This window comes from Blennius ocellaris (genome assembly GCF_963422515.1).
Source record: "Blennius ocellaris genome assembly, chromosome: 8".
Classification (NCBI taxonomy): Eukaryota; Metazoa; Chordata; class Actinopteri; order Blenniiformes; family Blenniidae; genus Blennius; species Blennius ocellaris.
The window spans coordinates 15,110,189-15,122,577 of NC_137657.1; the positions used below are offsets into that span (position 1 = coordinate 15,110,189).

The window sequence follows — 12,389 nt, forward strand, 5'->3', positions numbered from 1 at the left end:
AGAAGAGGCTGTCACCTGCCTATGGTAAAGAGATTGTATTTTAATAAATAAAACAATATCAAGAAGTAAATGCCCTAATTGCATGCATTCATCTTTGTCAATAAAACCCACACATGAGAAAAAGCAACCCAGCAAACACAAGCAGTGAACATAATTTTTTGACTTCCTGAATTGTGAGGTTTTCAAGAATTATAAAGACAACGCCACAGGTTCACAATCTCCCGATCTTACACAAATTTGACAACACAGTAGTTTTTTTTTCTTTAATTTCATTTATTTTAACAGTCACCAGATGATGAGATACATTCTCTTAAAAAAAGAAATAGACAACAAAACTGATATTCTTTCGAGATTTTAAAAACTATTATACAATATTTTTAATATATAGATTTTGTACAAAATAAAAGTCAGCAAAAGGGGCAAAGGGGGAGTGACATCTTTAAAAAAAACTGAGAAAAAAAGAGGAAAGGGACAGGAGTTGACTTATACAACTACCACACTTAGGAGTGACAAAGACCAATCTCTTTCATAAATAAATATAGGAAAATTAGACATCATATATGCTCTCTTTCCAATAGCAGGGCATTGCTAAGCGTATGTAGCATAGGATATAACATAGCTGTTCTGTGAGGCCCAGTCACTTATAAAATTTCACGCATTTTCCACACGGAGATTAACTGGAACCATCACGGCTAAAAGCCCTGAAATAAAGGTATTTACCTCAATAATGGGTCTGATAGTCTGTGCCGTGCTTGACCTTTGGCTGTAAAAATAACTCCCACCGCACCCTCACCCCTCACCCTTTTTCCTTTGTGTGCCATACTGGGTGCAGACCAAGCGCCTTGAGTCTCCTTGAGGGAACTGAAGAATAGGGGTGTCCTCTTTTTTTCTCTCTCAAGGCCAGTGAGAAACAGGCTACAGACTCCCCCCCCCTCCCCAGTCACAAACACAGAAACAACTGAGCAGAGCACATGTGGGAGGGGTGCATGGTACTGGAGCTGAGGAAGGTCATACTGCACTACCAACATCCTTTCAACAATGGATTCCTTCCTCACATTATGGGTATTTCAATGTTGTCCACATCGGTCTTTAGATTTTCAACAATACAACAACTACAAGACAACAGAATAAACACACAAAAAGTGGGTGTGGATGGCTGTGGGGCTTCACGACCCTGTTTGACATACACTTGTGCCACTCAGACGGGCTGATTGTTTTCTCCTGACATCTCTCCTTTCGCAACTTTTTCAGTATTTAAGCTCCGGGTATAACTGCCGGAAACATGGGAACAAGGGAACAAAATACAGATAACTTTAGATGATTTACAATATGTAAATACACAACCTGTTTTGAAACACGCACGTCTGAACTGCATGAAAACCAAGGCTAATGATTGATTCCACTGCAACAACAGGCTTTTGTTCTATCCTTGTCTCCATCTTTTCCTCTTCTTCTTTTTTTTTTTTTACCCTCTTTGAGCAGGCAAGCGGACAGTGACATTGGGGCCCTTCTCAGAGCAGGATGGCAGGCAGAGTGACTTGGCGTTAATCACCATTTTGTCTCACTTTCTTGGCGCATTAAGTTGGGGAGGCGAGCAGTGGCCCGGACGGCTGGGGTGAGAGATGGCAGGACAACACGTTAGACTCTCAATAATGACACATCGCTGCCGCATCACTTTGGAGATTAAAAGCAAGATGCTGAATTTCAATCAAGCTACATTAATGGCTCTGTGTGAGGAATGGTCACTTTGTCTCCACTGGCAGACAGAGAGGGAGAGACTAAGCGAGGAGAATGAGAGCAGGGGGACAAACTGGTGCGAAAATCCAGGTGAGACAAGGTGATATGACATTTTAATTCACCAAATTGTGTGCTAGCCACTAATGATAGAATCAATTTAATGACATGTTGACAATGTACTTCAACCAATAGCGAAAGGGCATTTGCAAAATGCTGCATCCAAGAGAAAAGTCAAAGCACCAAGGACTGAGTGCATGAGGCAATAAATAGCAAAGCTGCTGTTGGAAGATAATTAATCAGAACTTATAAATATGTGAATATCATTATCATTAAAATGGTAAACTGGCAACAGATCAGCTCTCTATTTTGAAATAATAAGCAAATATGGTAATCAATAGAGAAGTTACATAAAGTGATGTTTTCAATTTGGTAAAAATTTGGAAAGATGGGGTAGAGACAACGTCTTGATTTCTCTGTTATTATTGACAAAAAAAATAAATGCTTCTGTCACAAAAAACTAAAGAAAAAATACATTCCCCTCACTAGTAGCAATGACAGCATGTAAAAAAAAGAGTCCAATTTTAATTCAATGCCTGGATCTGACACTTCATCAGCAGAGCTTGTGATTTCCTCATTTGTTCCTGTCAAATGCAGCAGCCACCTTACAAAACATGCCAAGCTCTGCCTGAGCTGCTCTGTGAAGGCATTGCACCACTAGATGTGACCCACTTGCAATAAAGTGCATTCAGAGTTCAGTTCTCATGGTAGATGAGAAGCGATGTTGGGCAACCACAGCTGAGAGATTGTCATCACAGTATAGCTGATATGAGAAAAAACTTAATGTGACATGAACTAGATCTCTCGGAGGGAGGGGGGATCAAAAGAGGGGGGCTAACAGAGGAATTGTCAAGATGACAAAGAGACATTGGAGTGTTGGTCCTATAGTCTTTGTGTCTTGTCAGGAATGTCACAGTTGAGCACAGTGCTTCATGGGGAGAGCAGTTCGTTCTGAGAGCAGGAGGCATGTCTGACACTTCAGCCTGGCACCCAGCTCTGGTTGCTGTGGGCTTGCTGGGGACCAGTCAATCCACTCATACCCATCCCCATTCCCATGGTCACACCCATGCCCATACCCATGCCGATGCCAACTCCCTGGGCTAAGGAGCAATCAAAGTTAAAGTCCATCTCCTCCCCAGAGTCCATAATGTCATGAAGGAGGATGGACTCCACATCACAGTCCAAGCTACCATGGAACATGTCAATGTCCAGGTCAGCCGGTAGTCTCTCATGGGGGTGAGGCTGGTGATACCCATGGTAATTGCTACCTATGCTACCATTGCCCATCCCATGGATATGGTGATATGGTCCATTAGTCATGCCCTGGTGCTGTGGGTCCGGGTAGTGGTTATGGCGAGGATGTGGGGCTGTGGCCACATGACAAGAGTCCTGAGGTATGCCAAGCATACCTGCTGGGTTGGGGGGCAAGGTAGTAGAAGCAGGCAGGTGTGCATGTGATGGGGGGCTGTACAGGTATGGAGCTTTGTTGTAGCTCTGTAACTGGTTGTTGTTGCCACGTGGAGTCAGGGAAGCGGCCCGGGGCGGTGTGTGGTTATGGCTCTGGCTGAGGTTGTGACCATTGTGAGTTAGGCTGTGAGGTGAGTTGTGGTTAGGTACACTGTTATGACTAGGAGTATGGCTGTGAGTTCTGTTATGGCTATGAGGTGAGTTGTGACTATGGCCATTGTGATGGCCATTGTGGTGGCCAGAATGGTGGCTGTGATGAGTAGATCCAACTCCATTAGTAGTCTGACCCATCATAGGATGGCTTTCTCGCTCCTGTCCAATCATCATGTCCTTGGAACAGTATTGCTGCCCAGCTGGACCCCCTGTTAGTAGACTCTGCAGGGCATTGGTGCTAGAGTATGCCCGCATGGTTCCAGAAAAACTGGCTGGTTTGTTCTCCTGAATGGTCTGCATGGGTGAGTGGTGACGTAGCATCCCCATACCAGTTGCCCCATAGACACCTGCACCATAGGAGCTCTGGCCCTTCACTCCGGAGTTGTAGTGATACACAGAGGTTTGGTGCTTATGTCTTCCAACAGTGGGATGCTGCTGGGGTTGTTGACGGCGATGATGATAACCATCTTCCATCATCTGCTCATCTAGACTGATGGCACCAGTAAGGTTAGCTAGCTGTGGCAGCTGCTCAAGGGGAGGACAATGATTCCCTGGCCCCATGGATGGAGAGCGGGCACTAGTTGGTGATTGATAGAGGTGCGGGGAGGTGGAGCAAGATAGGCCACCCTCCTCTGGTTCTTCTGGCTCTCCCTCAGCAAGGATAGGTGACAGACGCCCACTCAAGGTGGACGCTGATGAACTCGCCCGGGAATGGAGGTCTGTCCAGGCATCAAATTCTCCATCATTCCCAGATGCACCTCCAGCTCCAGGGAGGCCTTTCGTTGATGGGCTGCCATGGTCTGGGGAGTTCTGGAGTCCAACCACCGCAGATCCTGCACCAATTCCAGGACGGCCAACTCTTTTGCCTCGGATGCGACCTTTGCTTTTTAGATATTTAGTGTTGTTGTCCATAGAGACTGCTCGTCGTCGGGGGGACTTGCCCATCTTCCCTCCATCGGGGTTCAGCATCCACCAGGAGCTCTTTCCTGTCCCTTCATTCTGCACCCGGATGAAGCGTGTGTGGAGGGATAGGTTGTGTCGAATAGAGTTCTGTAGAAAGATGAAAGAAGCCAACAGTGAGCAAGACATCAAATTAAATTGTAATGTATGTCACACAGATTACTATTTGTATACAAACAGCTTCCGTGAGTTAAATTTGCATAACATTCAGATAAATAGTTCCAGAGGAAAATACAAATTTTGATATCAAACATAACAATGAGAAATGCAGACAAACCTAATCACAACCACAGCTGTCAGCACTGCTTATAAGCCATTCACTCTATACATACTGAGTCACCGAAAATTGTGCCAAATTATCAGGTCGCTTCCATGTCTATTATTAGACACACAAAACACACAGAAGTAGATACTCAACCCTCTATGCAATCAGTGTCAACCAAAGACAGAAAATTGAGAACCTATTCAAAAGCACAAACATGTTTAAAGGACAGCTACAGCTGGCACAAAACAAGACCCTGTCAGTCTTATCCAACCTGAGACTAAGTCTTGAGACACGTTCCTTATGCACGTCAATCCTCCCACTTTCATTTCTATCAATCCATCTGTCCTCCTCTACTTCTCCTTTTAACTGGGCTGATGTAAGCTGCTGAGGTTGGGCGTACTGTATGTTTGAAGTTGGTGCCAGTCTGGCTTAGTGCCAGCCTGTCTCTTTTGCTCTCAGTGCTTGAATGGGGGGGATGTATTGCAAGATTGAGCCAGGAGCAAGAAGGCTAATGGATGTATCCCACCCTCTGACATCTACCTTCACTGACTATCGTCTCTCCCTTCCCTTGCTTTGTCTTTATCACAATCTTGCTTTCTCATTTGTTAGCGAGTGCTACATATTTCAACTTGTCCAGATTTCCCTTTACTTATTTTCTTTTTTTTTTCTTACACAGTTCTGTGAGCATAAGTCATTTTCCACTTCTGCTTTCAATCTCTATGCTTTCAATTATACAGTGTGTCACCAATTACTTTCCCATTATCCTTCATACTGGCACATACAGTCACTGATTCAGTAATTCATGGGATATAGTTTTTTTATAATCATTTACATCTCATGGGTTGCTGAATATTGAAGGTTCCTGATGTGCAACAGAGGCTGTTGTTACAATTCTGCTGTTTGTTGTGCATGAGGCATTTTGACGCTCAAGCGGCAAAATATCAAATCAAAAGCACCTCCTGTGGTTTGGGAATATACTGGTACAATAGATTGTTTCAGATTGAGGGGTACTCACACTTCCACAGTCTCCATTATAGTGCAGATTATTTGTATTCACACTGAATTGCACGGCAAGGAAACAAATAAATCAAATTGCGGCTGCGAACACATAAATGGGAGGCGAACTGAATTCAGGTGATCTGTGAATGCCTCCTTGGGTTATCTTGCTGTGACACCTCCGGCATTGGGTAACCATGGCAACCGGGTAAACGTGCAACAGCAGAACTATATCATATTGTGGTGAGAGTCAAGAGAGTCAGAGAGAGAAATGGAGGGAGAGTGGGGGATGGGGGAAAGGATGCAAGAGGAGGCGGCTGTTTGATGCTGCTGCTCCAACACTAAACAGCCTTTCATCTTGGCAGTGCAGGTCCGCAGGGGATGCCCGCTCTCTGCTTCTGACGGCTTCTCTACGTGCCGCGCCAACTCCCTGTCTCACCCTGGCTGGATCATCCACCTATCATACCACTCCAAATCATCCCCTATCAAGTCCTGTGCATGTATGAATTAAAACATATGTAAGCTTTCATGCCATTCCACCACAGCCAGTAGTAAATGGGGCATCTTTCAGAGAGCTGAACCACTTCATGCTGCAACTCTGTGTGACCTGTCTGATTCAAATCTCAATTTATCCCCGTATGAGAGAAGAGCAGCCTCATTGAACTTGGAGGGATTTGTCATCATCCCAAACCCTCTTTATCTGATGAATCCACCTGCTAGAGAGATTTGAGAGATTTCAGATGGTGGCCAGCAATGCCATCATTATGATCATCATCATCACTAGCTGCTGACTTTATGACATGCAGTCTCCTACCACATTTATCCTGGTCATAATGGTTGTAGGGGGAGGCAGTTATGCAAGCGTGCATGTGTGGATCTAAGTATAGATAAGGTTGCAGGTGGTTCCACTGAGGGTGTGGTTCTGTCCGCCTCCTGTTCTCTGAGTCAGGGGCAATTTGGCCAGCCTATGGCCCTCACACCCCCGAAACAGGCAGTCACTGCTAATCCCCCTCCATCCCCGAGTAATCCCAGACAATCCTGGGCTAATCCCAAGTTGATTCAGGGGCACTCCCAGCTGGGTGTCTCACACAGAGCCATGCCAGGTCACCACAGACGCGACAGGCAGCTTGGATATGCTATGATCCTATAGTAATACAGCAGAAAGGGAGTTTGTGAGCTGGGGGAAAAAGAGACACCCTAAAGCCCCCATCTGATGCAGCTCCTCATGTTGGTGTGTGCGTGTTTTAGTAGATGATTTCTGAGGCAGTGAGCTGATGTTAACCATATTTTTGATGCCTCCATCAAATCAACTACCTTTACTCTGTGCTCTGTCCTTGAGGGTTGGCTTTGCCACATTTTACCCCTACAGGCTGAATAGAATAAAATTGAAAACTTTATTATGTATTAAATATTCATAAAATGGAAATTCTCTTTCAGCCCCCTGGCTTGCTGAGGCAGACGGATGAAGCCCACAGAAACATACAATGACAGAGGAACACACACATCATACGCCCGGGTCCAGGAACCTACTTCCTATTCAAATCATATCCCTTTAATACAATGGGCCTCGTGGAGAGGGCTCTAAATAATGAATGAACCAGTAGCTGAGGTTATGCAGAGTGATCCCCTGCCTGGTCCCATAATACTGGAAGGAACAGATGGAGTTATAAGTAGTTGTGTGACTTCTTTTGTTTTGTTATCTGAGACATCCAGTGTCATCAATTTACAAAGACAACTAAATCAGGCTGTAAGGAGTTTACTTGGCCATAAAGTACAAGAGGTTAAGGGTAAGAGTTTCTGGATCAATCAAAGCCAATTAAGGTGAATAAGGCTCTGACGGTTGCAGGGAAAACAGCTTGGGATCAACTCTCATTAAGGCCTAAAATCCCAATAGCTGATTTAGACAATAGATGCCGGGATACTTTGTGTTAAGATTAACTGTTTAGACTAAATACAAACAATAATGACAGGTTGACACAGGATGTAGTATAACAGTCAGATGTTTCAAATTTATCAAAGAAAAGAAACGTATTCACATGTAAATAAACGCAAAAATTCTAACAATGATAATAATAAGTCAGTCAAGCAGATTACTGCTCAATATTTCTTGAAGAGCAGAAACATATTTCTGGTAATCATCTCTTTCTTTGGTATTCTGCACTTTAAGAACCATTCATTTGGGCTCTTACAAATCTTACAATACCAATCAGTTGCTCAACTGTTCTACTTCCTTTCTTCCCCATGCAAAGTTTGATTCAAGAATAAGAGAGGCCTATTAATACTGAGAATCAATGAAGTTTAATCGCAAACGCTGCTGAGGCTTAGCATGCTTCGAGGTCTGAATAACTACACAATCCACCTGCATTATGAGACCAATATGTGCACTCAATAAACCATGGCCCCCACTGTTCACAGAACAACATCTAACCGCCACAAGCTTGTGAGTTAAGTGAGTGTGCCCACTTGCCCAAATTGGCTTGATGCCCGACGTACCCTTTTGTTGCCACTCCCAAGATGTCAGCCAGGCATAGACATTGGGAGTGGATGTGGTATGGGGGTAGGGGTTGTTATGTTGGGCTCAGTGATCCATCAGGAATAACCTGATTGAGTGGTATGGGTTCAGCTGTGCTGGGGGTACAGCAGGAGGTGGAGGGTTCCAGGCAAAAGGGGTGGGAATATAGAGGTACCAAGGGGCCCCTCCAAGCCACACAAAGGGGTGCCCTCAAAATGCCCCCCCACTCACCCCCAATCCCCTCCATTAGGCCCCCATCAGAATCCACTCAGGGGTTTTCCCGCTCACACTCAGAGGGGCGAGGAAACAGGTCAAATGGTTTATAGGACCCATCTTGTGGCAAATGTGCACTCATTCAAACAGAACTTAGTGAGAAACTAAAGACTGTGAATGAGGTCTGGGAACCGGCAAAAAGAAACCACTCACCCGATTCAAACAACCTCAAGGGTGAAGCAGTGTGGTGCGCTTGCCCAGCTAAGAACACAGCAGCTGTTCTTGTAGTGGCACCGGGTAAAGCCGTTTGCCACACTCGACTGGTATTACCAAACCATTTCATGCAGAATGAAGCCATTATGTATTGTCAAAGGGTATCCCTCTATGGTGCACATTCATTTGATAAGCCTAAATCAAGGGGGAGTAACAGAAGCGCTAACTGTGTTTATTGTGATGCTGTTTTTGCCTGTGCAGAAGGCAAGCGGGATCAGGGGGAGGGGAGGCTTCAACACAAGCAGTTTTGTTCAGCGCAGGAATGAGTTTTGTCAGCTAAGCCTGTCTCCAGGCTATTGGTGGAAATTAGCGCCAGCTAAATATTCGCTTTCCGTGATTGATGTCACGGCTCGCGTTGTCCCTTTGAAGGGAAATAAAGAATTTAGAGCCATGTGGATTAATAGGGACAGGGTTGGGGGAATTTTATGTGTCTGAGGGGGACTTGAAGAGCGACTGAAGGGCCTAATGGCTGCACAGATATGGCACAATGAAGCTGTGACGATATGGTGTATCAAAGAGAGAAAAAAGACAAGTGAGACTATGACAGTGAGTACAAGAAAGAAAATTGGAAATTGTTTGTGTATGTGTGTAAGAGAGTGTGTGTGAGGGAGAAACTGAGAGATGTAGCTATTTGCCTGAGAAGCTGAGAGTCAGATGATTAAAATCCCTTTAGGAGGCTTCTTTAAGAGAGACAGATGGGCAGACAGGCCTGTTTTGGAATGCAATCAAATTGAAAAGATTAAAAAGGAGTCTCTTTTATTAGGAGGTGAGAAACAGTTACTTCTCTGCCACATGCCATCATCGCCTCCACAGCAGTGGTCACGACTGCATTGGCATGCACGGCACATTCTCGCCCTTGTTGAGGAAGAAATAAACCTGGGATTAAGAATTGCATCTATCTTAGTGTATCACTGTGGGGTCTCTTAGGATTGGCAGCAATTGTAATGTGCTTTTTTTTTTAAATAATATGCTCTACAGGAAAGAAGTCACAAACTTCAAGGATTAATTTCCTGTAGGATTATTATAGGAAAGGCAAACTGAAGGAGTCACCAGCAGCCGTCCGTTTACTGACAGAAGTTTCACTTGATCTCACCACCAAATCTGAGCAGGTAGAATTCAAATGTGCAGTTCCCGAGCTGCTATTGTACTTGAATAGACTGAGTTTGCACAGTAGAGTGACTCGAGCACAGCTAAAGGTGCTCTGTATCCGACCCCATTATTCTACAACACTGCAGGAGTGCCATTTATGAAAAGGCTTAAAATGGAAAGCAAGTGTGTGGTGGTGTGTCTGGTAGCCTCAGATCAGGAAGTGGCTGTGGAGAGGGGTGTAATGGAGTTGGTAGGGGATTCCTGCCTGACTGTGCACTAATTGCAGCCAATGGCTGGCGACCCATCAGCCGTGCCCACTCTGGCACCAAGGGAAGGGTTGGCATCGGGGTGGCAGGGTGTGGGACAGAGAAGGCTGCCGCAGCTTTGGAGGATAAAAATAGCTGCTGACAGATTAGTAGAGCATCTGAGACCCGGATAGGGGATCGGAAAATCCGCTCGCCTGATGCCAGGGACAGCCAAGTGTTTCCGGTGGGCGCAAAGGGGACACAATCTGGGCATCACGTCTGACTCTTACACACAAAACAGGGGAGCCTCGGAGTGAAAGTGAGCACATGAATAAGCACGTGCAAACAGTGCAGCATGGGTGTGGTTTTTTTTTTTTCCACTGAGACCTGCAAGGTAGGCAGCCCTCACACCCTCCCACAGAGGATTCACACAACAGGTGTTTGGGCTGGGCCACCTGCGGGGCCGGCCGCCTGCTCGCACTTCACACCTCGTCTAGGGAGCAAACTAACATTTTCCACTGGGCTTGCCATGCTTTTGTTAAAGAGCAACACGTTTCTGGAGAGGCTTTTACAGCTCTATTTTACAAGATCTGCAAGATATGTGTGCGTGCAAGTGTGCGCTAGTCAATCTGCATTTATGTGACTGCCTGTGTGTCTATATTTGTGTATCAGTCCATTTAATAGCCAACAGGCACAGTGCGGATTTGATTATATTGACACCTCCCTCCGCTATATACAAAGAAACTGTCAGCCAACAATGGAATCAATGCAGACCCAGGCTTTTTTCACACTCAGCCTCCACATAATCTCATTCATAACAATGAGAATCTCATTTCCTACATTCTAAAGGTCAGTGCACACCTCTGATCACACTTTAATAAAAATCATTTTCAGCGTTTAATTTAATTTCAGCGGAGCAGGAAACTCACAGGCAGCCATGCACATGGCATGCAAAATTTATCAGATAGTCCCTTTAATTGCTTCAATTTCACAGTGTAGAGAAGAATGACCACAATCACGGAGAAGAAAAAAATATGCATAAACACCGACCATAGGCATACATTTGGAAAGGCGCACAAGCAGAAGGAGAGAAGACAAGTAGAATCATGACAAGCCACGTGCCAGGTTCAGTCACATTCTAACTCTTATAAATACTTGAAGAATAAATATTTCAACTGTTGTGTATAAAACACCTTTTTGACAGTTTACAGTGGGTAAAAATATAAATTTTTATATGGTATTTATATACTGTATAATTTGTGAGAAAGTGTGAAAATGACTCATGGTTGAAAGTTTGGGTGTTAAAAAGTTATCTCAATAGTACACATCTCTCATTTGCTTTCTGTCTTAATTCAGCTTATTTACAATTTTATCTGTTTACAATTGCATTGACACTTTTTGTATGATACTGCCCTTGATTAAACTGTTTTTTATGTATCTCCAGAATACGAGAGGAGTTGGACCTTAAAAAGACGATATACTTTCATTCATTTTATGAGTGCAGTACATATGTTTGAATATGGTGTCATGATTGATCATTTTTTGCAACAATCAGGTGCACAAAAAGGAGTAAGAGCTGGTTTGCCAAAGCAAAGCAGCAAAACACAACAATCAAAAAAAGCATAAAATGCACCAAAATGTCATATACTGTATTTTAGACTGTTTATCTTCTGCCTGACAAATTCCTTACTACATTTCAGTAATATCTGCATTTCCCTCCCTAGATATTATAAGCTATACTATTGATTTTTGGGAGCAACAAAACTTAACAAAAATATATATAAAGATAGATTGGTCATATGACAATTATTTGTTCAAATTTCAGCATTTTTCTTTTTTTTTTTCATGTGCCTTGTGCATGATCAAACCGGATGCAATAAGTCATGTTTTTTAAATATTTTCAAATCAAAGAACAGAGTCAGATGCACTAACAGGAAGAGAGAGCGAAAAAAAGGTGCAACAACTGGGCAGAAAAGATGTTTGGGGATGTCTATGCTTTTACGAGAAGAGTGAAGTAAATCAATCCCAGTGTGGCATGAAGTGTGACATGCATTTTAATCGTTTTCACAAATTGTAGCCAGGCTATAACTGAATCAATGTTAAGCAAAACTACCAAATGATAGCTTTGTGGTCTGTCATTCACAGGCTATTGTTGTGCTGGAAGAAATGCAAGTGATACAAAATGTGGTCTTGTGATTAATTAAGGTTTAATAAAATAAGATTGAGTCTTTTTTTTTTAATCAACACCAAATACTTCCATCATATCTCTTTGTCATCTCACATTTTAACTGTCACCTAACCAACGGATACGCGTTCACTCTCAAAGCCTCACACACCTGAGCACAAATTCACTCTCAACTACGCACACACACACACGCGCGCACGCATGCATGCACACACACGAACTCACACACACACACAC

General features: G+C 43.9%; 1 protein-coding gene across 1 annotated transcript in view; it reads right to left on the minus strand.

Moving 5' to 3' along the window:
• Positions 1-2,636: 2,636 nt before the first annotated feature.
• Positions 2,637-12,389, minus strand: part of LOC308133715 (forkhead box protein O6-like) — a gene marked incomplete at its 5' end in the record, with an annotated part of 29,300 nt that continues 19,547 nt past the window's right edge. The window contains one exon of the mRNA XM_080501206.1: positions 2,637-4,464. Coding sequence (XP_080357332.1) covers positions 2,773-4,464 — 1,692 coding nt within the window. The 3' untranslated portion in view covers positions 2,637-2,772. The remainder of the gene's footprint in view (positions 4,465-12,389) is intronic.